General features: G+C 42.0%; 1 protein-coding gene across 1 annotated transcript; it reads left to right on the top strand.

Annotated features, from left to right (window-relative positions):
- The first annotated feature begins 2101 nt into the window (after positions 1 to 2101).
- wbp2 (WW domain binding protein 2) lies at positions 2102 to 8620 on the top strand. Its single transcript, XM_068583296.1, has 8 exons — positions 2102 to 2326; positions 3361 to 3469; positions 3669 to 3804; positions 3964 to 4056; positions 4174 to 4320; positions 4424 to 4546; positions 5006 to 5082; positions 7216 to 8620. Exons 1-8 carry the CDS (start codon positions 2268 to 2270, stop codon positions 7261 to 7263), a joined length of 792 nt encoding a protein of 263 aa, XP_068439397.1. The 5' UTR covers positions 2102 to 2267; the 3' UTR covers positions 7264 to 8620.
- Positions 8621 to 8912: the final 292 nt, after the last annotated feature.

The raw sequence follows: 8912 nt of genomic DNA, 5'->3' as shown, positions 1-8912 counted from the left end.
ATGATGAACTGCAGCTGAGAGGTTATTAAACAGCATGTAACATGAGACGGTCCATCTGCGGGTTGTGTGTTGTTAGCTTACCTGTGTTCCAATGTGTGTTTACACCATTGAACTGTTACGCTCTCTGCACCAGGAGGTCATGTCTCTCAATACTCCAAGACACACCTCCACACACACATCTCTACCCGAAGGCTTTCAATAGTTTTTCTTCATTTATTTACTGACCGTTGGACCAACCACATATATGAGACCCTTTTGATTATTATAGTTTTTGTTGCCTTTACACTACCCCAAACAAACTAAATGCAGCACGCATTGAAGTAAAAGGATATAGATAGAAGATATATACTGCAAATGTAAAGTGGGAATTATTGGCTGTATAGAGCAGGATAATAAATACATTGCTATGGGATACATTATTTATTTTTTATGTTTGGCGCCAATTAGCGATTTTCATTATTTAATAATCTGTTGATTATTTTCCTGATTCATTGATTTATTGTTTGATTTATCAGATTTTTGTTATGCCCGTCACAATCTTCCACTGAAAGGGAAAAAAACAAAACCAGCCAATATTTGCATTTGCAGAGCAAAGGTTTTTTTTTTTTTTTTACATCAACAAGTAAATTAGCAAAATAGTTTAATTTTAAAATTTCAATATACAAATTAATTAATTAACTAACATTTTCAGCTCTAATTTTGAGCACAAATCAACCTGTGTACAGTGCAATGATACTAAAAGTTATGATGTCATTGACAGACGGCCTCCTCTACTTTGGGCTCATCCACGGTTGCATCACGTCCTGTATGATCACATGACAGTGAAGAGTTACCAGATTTTAACAGCAAAATTTGACAACCTAATCTACATTTTTAACATATTTTTACACCAAAAAGAGCTCTGTTTCATTCAGTCCCACTTTGTGGTTGGGATCGTGTGTGTGTGTGTGTGTGTGTGTGTGTGTGTGTGTGTGTATGTGTGTGTGTGTGTGTGTGTGTGTGTGTCAGATAGTGACAAAGAGAGGGCCAAACAGACAAAGACCTCCACGATTGCCAACCCACACCATGAAGTTGCATCTTCTTGCATCTTTCACAAGCAGGCGGATACTTTTGCAACCTGACCGCTCTCCTTCCCTAGACTCATTCCGAGAAGAGCTGTTTCTTACTGTAAGAGGCAAAGGCTTTCTACTGGATATGCACAAAACATCACATCTACAGTAAATAACTGTTCTGCACCTGCACCGATATTTTTCAAACTTCAAAAAGATGCGTTTACACACACATACAGCAAAGAAAGGTTTGGGAGATAGGAATGTAAGTATGTAGAGGCAATACAAGGAACCATTTTGTGTAATATTTGAATGTGTTAACATGAAATGTAAGTTAACACAGTATACAACAATTTGCCTCTCTTTTTTCCTGTTCGATTAACAGAATGTAAAGCACATGCCTACATTCAACATACTGTGAGTACTTTTAGTAGTACTGACAGTACTTTTAATGCTTAAAAATCTGACTGCGGTGTCACAGCCAATAATTTCTTTTGAGTAATGTGGATTACATTCTTTTAATCTATATATATATATATATATATATATATATATATATATATATATATATATATATATATATATATATATATATATATATATATATATATGCATATGTGTGTGTGTGTGTGTGTGTGTGTGTGTGTGTGTGTGTGTGTGTGTGCGTGTTTCATTATTTATCCAGGATAGTCCTATTTTAAACTAGTAGCAGTAGTAGTAGTAGTCTTAACAAATGCGCAAAAATAAATAAATACAATTGTTCATATCTTTTTTGAAATATCCCTCGAAAATATAAAGTGTATCTGTAAAGATTACTGCTATAGTCGGTGAAACGTCATCTTATTATCACATTATTTCACACCATTCCTTCAATAATTGTTGCACTGACTCAATATTTATCCTATAAACCTGATATGCACTTTTTCAGAAACATAAAAAAAGAAATCCCCCCATTAAACAACATATACTGTGACCTCCCCCCTAAAAAAAACAGGTACACGCTTTAAATGTTTAAGGACGCGTGACGTCACATTGTGGGCGTTTCAACGCGAATGGCGGAAGAGCAGGTGTAACGTCCAAACCGAGCCGCAATTTCCCCAAACAACCGTTATCAACGCGCACAGAGAGAGGACAGACAAGGCCCGGAGTTACGTTTGCCCGGCAGAGGGACACGACCGTTCGTCTTTTAGCTGTCGGAGAGTCCGCAGGCCGGTCGACATGACTCTGAACCAGAACCAGTCGGAGTCCGGCGGAGTCATCATCAACAACAGTGAAAGGTAGCGGCGGCGGGCGCAGCGGGCTAGCTAGCGGTTACCGTTAACGAGACCGACAAGTTTCACGCTCTCTCCGGGGGGTGACACGTCACACTCCTTTAGAAATAAAGACCAAAACGTGCCTCTGCTAACTTCAATGGAGCGAGATGCTTTAACGTTATAACGTCACATGCCAGCCAGCAGCTTGCGAAATGGACATTTAACACCCAGTGACGTTGAAACAACTGACATGGCAACTTTTAGCTTCGGCTAGCTTGTGTTTCACACACAACCTCGTATAATACTGTCAAACACACGTTGTGTTCCGACAGCGAAGTCATTGGACTTGTCATTTCGACAAAGTGCTTTACGGTATATGACACACAACCCGAATTAAAGAGTGCAAAACCCCGACACCAAATACACACGTTATTTGTGACCTTACATGTTACGTTAATTGTGACAGCAGCATTGTTTGTTGATGGATTATTCGGGTTGTCGGAACCAGGTCTCGGACTGTGAGCCCGGACCGTGGCCTTCAACCTGCTCCATCCTCGCCGCAGTGACCCGGTGAAGGCTCCGCGTGATCGCGGGCATGTTTGTTTGTCTTTAACGTCATATTTAGACGCACTCATCGAGGGCATTTCATCTCTCTGTAACTGTAAGGCAGCGCTGCTGACCGTGGTCGCCATCTGGCTGCTCTACTATAAATCGTGTGTTTTTGTTTTGCACCACCCGGGATCCAGTCATAGCGATGTACACGAATTCACAACAATGACAGGTTCTTCTCGAACATACTGGAGCGCAACGATAAACCCATTACAGCTAAACGCAGAACTTGTAAGCCTAATCCTTTTACTGTGTTTTTTTTTTTTTACTGAATCCAACCGGTGGGCCATGTGTAGCAACTGGGCAGTTGCACCCAGTGATCTCCTTTTTTTTATATTAAAAAAAGAAGCTGTTTAAAGTGAAAGATTATGGTGATGTGGTTTGAGTCATCCTGTTTATCAAGTCATTCTGTCGTGTGATCAGCTGATTGTGTCTATTTCTGTCACCAGCGTGTTGATGAACTATGATAACGTGGAGCTTGTCTTCTGCGATGCGGACAGTCTGCCCGAAGCCTTCAGAAAGAGCAAGAAGGGCAGCATCTACCTAACTCCGTACAGGGTGAGAGACATGACCCAGATGTCCTATTTGTTATTCAGCCACGGCCTCAGGCTGACAAAATACTGACAGCGAGTACAAAACAATCTGTAGAACTCTGATGTTTCTAATAAGACGTATTTGGTTTGAGCTTTTCCCAAAGGCTCATAAAGGATTTCATGTGAGTGGCCAAGTGATGTTAGCTGCTGTGGTTTTCTCCCAGGTGATCTTTCTGGCTAAAGGGCGGGACGCACTGCAGTCCTTCATGATGCCCTTCTACCTAATAAAGGGCTGTGAGATCAAGCAACCTGTATTGGGAGCCAATTACATCAAGGGTACCGTCAACTCAGAGCCCGGAGGTAGGTGTATATGTGCGTGGGTGTATGTGTGCACCCACAGTGTGCATACAGGAATGTGTGTTTCACTTTGCTTCCATGTGATTGCAGAGTATTCTGTGGCTGTTAGTTTGTTGGGCACACAGTAACTCCAGGGATCTCTCCTTGTGTTATTGCTTCCAGGCGGCTGGGAGGGCAGCGCTATGTTCAAGCTCGTCTTTGCTGCTGGAGGAGCGATAGAGTTCGGCCAGTACATGCTGCAGGTCGCGGCTCAGGGTATGGTTTACAAAGCCACATGACCAGCATTGTCAAATTCTCGTTCGTTATAGCGCCGGCCGGCCGATTGGCCCCCATTGTTTCTTCATCGCTCGCTCCCTGCTTTGTGTCTTGCAGCGTCAAGAGGTCAGCCTGTGACTGCTGGGTTTGGTGGATGCCCCTACATGGCCAACGGGGCCTATGCTTACCCTCCTCCCCCTGCTAACGGGATGTACCCTGCTGGACCTCCGCCCGGCTACTCCTATCCCAACCCTCCTCCACCAGGTAGTAATAATCGCATCCCGATTATCACAGGGATTTTTTTCAATTTGGAAAATCTCTGTTGTTCAGCTGGTCTGACCTGCAGCTCTGTGCGTCTGCTATCCAGGTGGATTCTACCCCAACCCTCCAGCGTTTGAAGCGTCTGCGGCCTACATACCTCCGCCTCCTTACTCTGCTCCTCTCGGCCAGCAGCCCCCACATGACCCTGACCTCCCTTCCTCAGCAGCAGGTGAGGCTCTCTGACTGAGTTGTTGCTCCAATTCACTCCAGGTGTTGATGCTTTATTCAGCCAATGATCATTGAAAAGAAAGTAATGGCTCTGCGTTGCTGTAGGAGGGTTACGTTGGGAGTGGATTACCTTTGACTTGTGTAAGTGAGTTTTATGTTTAGTTTTCAGTGGAACATCGTGAAGTGTAAAACTTGAAAACAGTAAAAAAAACAGTAAAAAAAAAACGTCAACCACATCTCTTGTGGTCGAAGGGTGGACCTTAGTCTTGGCTTGTTTGCACATTTAAAGAACTTCAGAAGAAAATGCAGCTCACGTTGTAGCAGGTCTATTAGCTCAAAGTTGACATCCTCCCCCTTACATTGGACCAGCCTTTGTACCTCAGGCTTGATCAGCTTCTGTCAGCTCTTCTATCCCAGCTGTTAAAGACAAACCCCTCCTCTCTCTCTCTCTCTGTCCCAGCGGAGGCCAAAGCAGCCGAGGCAGCGGCGAGTGCGAGCGGTGCCGCTCTTCCTCCCACACATGTGTACCTGCCACAGGTGGGTCCTCCATCCCTCTGCTACACGTCTGATGTTGCTTTGACGTGTCTACCAGCTGCCTGAGATGTTTACTTTTATCACAAGTGTGAGCGAGTGAGCGTCACTTACATTTTGTACAGGATCTGTAGAATCGGCACTTGTGAGTAACCAGTATTTATGTTTCTATGCTCAGTTATTTATGTTTTCTGATATTATTCAAATATCAGAGTGGAACAGGGAGTTTTATTGACTTTTTGTTTCTAACTCTTTAAGAGTTCCATCTTTTGCACGCAATTTTTTAATATTTCTCTGAATTTTACCTGAAACAGTTCATCAAATAATTGGCTATTAGGGAAAGCAATAAATTCTATTTTGTTTCCAGCAAACAAAGTTCTGTTTCTAGCTTCAAATATGAGAGGATTTTATGCTTTTCTTTTATATGCAACAGTAAACTGAATAACTTTTGCTCCGCTAAAACAAGAAATCTTAAGACGTCACCGTGAGCTTTGGGGAGTTGGAGTTTTCACGACACCCTGAAGCAGACTTCATCGTCTATTTCCCTCTGAATGGAGCATAACTTACTAAATGATCATCATGCTCACAGACTTCTAGACAGTTGAACTTCTTTTTGCAACCAGAGCAGTCGCCCTCTGCTGGCTCATTGGAAACAGTGCAGGTTTAAGGAACTTCCGCATTGGCTTCACTTTCAACCCGGAGGTTGCCGCCTGATTGATAAAGAAAGCAACGTATTAATATGGATGAGTTATCTATTCCAATGGAGTGATGCGAGGATATTATGGATATATTATATATTATTTCCTGTCTTTATTCAAGAGGATGGTTCAATTTAAGAGTCAGACTCATTTCAAGATTTTGTAACTCTTTCCTTCAAAACCTTCTCACATCAAATAGCTCCTCTTGTGCTTAAACTTTCTCTGCTTCTGCCCAAACTGAATGCACTCAAATATATTGTCGTTTGCATCGATCTCCACGCTCCGGTTTTAGACCTTCTCCTCACACTCGGATAGATATTATATTATAAAATGCCTCTTAAGAATTTTGGTTTATACCATTTTTTTGAATAGGGCTGAATGTAGTTTTTAATATTCAAAGCTTTAGTTGATTTGTTTTTGCAATGAAGCTTTAAATGTCCTTTATATTTAGTGAAGTTATCGCCCTAAATGTGGGGAAAATATGATTATGTTTGCAGTGGCGGGCCGTGGATTTCATACCTACGCCTTCAGTCTGAGTCGACAGACACTCGATACACAGACGCCCGCTCCACCGCATCAACAAGAGCCACACTCAGTTGTAACATGACAAAACAATCCATGATGAAACAAACAGTACACAAAAAGCTACCAACCTATCCTTGTTGTACAGTTTATCGATGTGCTGTCGTTCCAGCAACAGGACGCCAGTGAGAACATTAAATTATAAAATAGCTCTAACTTTGTGATTGTTTAGGCCATCACTGGTTGTTTGTTATTTTAGTTGTATAAATGTTATTTAATTAAAGACAGGTGTGTTAAACGTTTGACTGCAATGAAAAAGATGCCAACAAATATAGATTGAAGCAGAATATTTAGTTGGATAAAAACATGTTGTTGCTTTCGGAAATGTATACATCTAAAGTGATTTATAAAATATGTGCAATGAGCAAGTTGGGACTTAAGATGGAAACACCAAAAGTCTCTACCATCTTAAAACTCAGCAAACACACACACTTTTTCAAAGCCCCCTTTGTGGCCACTTATGGATATTGCAACAGATGCATCTCCAGTCCATAGATATTAATATCTGTGCATTTCTCTTGAGCTTTTTCGGGGGAGTTGATCATTTTGTATCTTTTGTTTCTCATATTAATATTGTAGGTGTTATGTAAATTTCAAAATAATGATCTTTCCAATAATTGCCTGGTGGTGCAGACTAGATTTTACTCAGCAGGTCTTGTTTTCTCTTAACTTTCCTGTTCACAAAACGACGGCGTCTTCATGATGAGGTTGATCAAATCCTGCAAAGTGACGGCTCCTTGCACCCTAAAATGTTGTTAAAATGTAGTGAACTAACGTTGAGGACCTGTCTGAAATTTGATCTGCAGTAGACTTAAATCCTTTTGATGGATGACTGGACATCCCTCTCCTCTCTCCACAGGACAAGCCTCCTCCCTACTCTCCTCCAGAAGACAAGAAGAACCAGTAGACCTGCTCCGTCTGACCCTCATAGCTCTCTGTCTTGTTTCCATCCTACTGGATCACCGTGTTTTTCATTCCACTAAACGGACATCAGGAAGGCCGACGGTTTCCTTTTTAACGTGGATCCCTTTGTCTCATCTTCCTCATCCCCTTCTAACTCATTCCTCGTGGTTTCACCTCATTCCGTTGCCTTCCCACCTCGGCCTAAACCTTTCACATTCCTTTGAATTACTCCTGTCTTGTAATGAGTTTCCTTCTCTTCACTAGCCCCTTTGCTTGATGGAAAAAATAAGTATTTATTGCGATCGATAATAGGAAACAAGAAGATCGTTCAAGCCAAAGTTATCTGGATTTAGAGGCTTTTTTTCAATGTGGTTGATAAAACCGTTGTAACCTGCCGAGCTGTTTTAGCTTTCAATTTCCCGTACCGCCATCCTAAACTTCAGATTCAGCCGAGTTGTGACCCTCACTTATAATTTTTCTATCAAACTGGAATGAATTTGATGATGTTAATCTCTTTGCTAGTCTACTCAGAGGCGAGCTTGAATGCAGTGTTTTATTTTTCTATTATTTGTGTGTACAGGCTTTTAATATGTAGACTTTTAAAAATGAGATATTTTCTCAAGAACACTAACCTAAAGAAAAAAATAACTTTTTGTAAAGGGAGCGGTCTGCAGTGAGGCCTGGTCTGCTGTGGCGTGTTTCAGTGGACCACAAAGATTAGAGCGGCATCGAGCCCCCGCACTGAATCCTGATCCTGGATTAGAGCAGAGAGAGTGAGGGCGAACCAGGGCCTGTAGGGATGTACTGCCAGACGGGATTATCTTTACAATGGGCAAGAGCAGAGCAGTTACCCAATGATGTCACTTCCTGTTTTGTCATGTCCCCGAACATTCTAGAAAACAAACGGTCAGACTCAACCGCCAGCCGGCTTCACCTTTCACTCTCCTCGTGTGCTTTTCCCCTCTGACATCGTAGAAGCCAACCAGACCATTAGATGATTTCCCCTCACCGTTTCTACTTTTCTGTGGTCGTGACCTTGACTCCCCAGTTTGAGGTCGGTCTCTAAATCTGATCTGAGTCTCTACTCGTCCCTCCTCTGTAGTCACTTATCTATATTCTGTATCTGTGGCACATCCGTGGCTGATTCTTTGCACTCTCAGAATGCTATGCATCGGGCTCCTGTTGGCTCTGTCATGGCTGTGTGTATAATAATAATAAAGCTCTGTATTTATTTCAAACTAATTTATTGAATAATTCATGTACAATGGCTCAAGTAAGGAAAACAAAGCATGATCTCAACTGATGCATGTATGCATTGGATTGGATTTTATTAAATGGATCTTGATTCATGTGAAAAACTATTTTCTTTGCCTTTTTATTTCTACGCCGAGCATCGCTCAGTCACAAATTGATGGGTGTTCCACTTAAAACACAGCGTAGTGCATGAGCGTACTTAACATACACATATTCTAGAGTCTGCGCAAAGGGTTATGTTTCATGTCATGAAGCTAGAACAGCCCTGGAAATGTGCTTTTCCCTTTTCTCAGAGTCAATCTGCGTTCGAGGACAACTTGTGCAAATCCACAGCAGCTTCCCAAATACTGATGCATGATGTCCTGACCCTCGAGTGTCTCAAGGTCACAGCTATTCACT

This window comes from Clinocottus analis, unplaced genomic scaffold, assembly GCF_023055335.1.
Source record: "Clinocottus analis isolate CAN_PGR_092001 unplaced genomic scaffold, fCliAna1.0.p SCAF_19, whole genome shotgun sequence".
Lineage (NCBI taxonomy): Eukaryota > Metazoa > Chordata > Actinopteri > Perciformes > Cottidae > Clinocottus > Clinocottus analis.
Note: the sequence above shows the minus strand (reverse complement) of the source record. Positions and strands in the feature narration are given on the sequence as shown.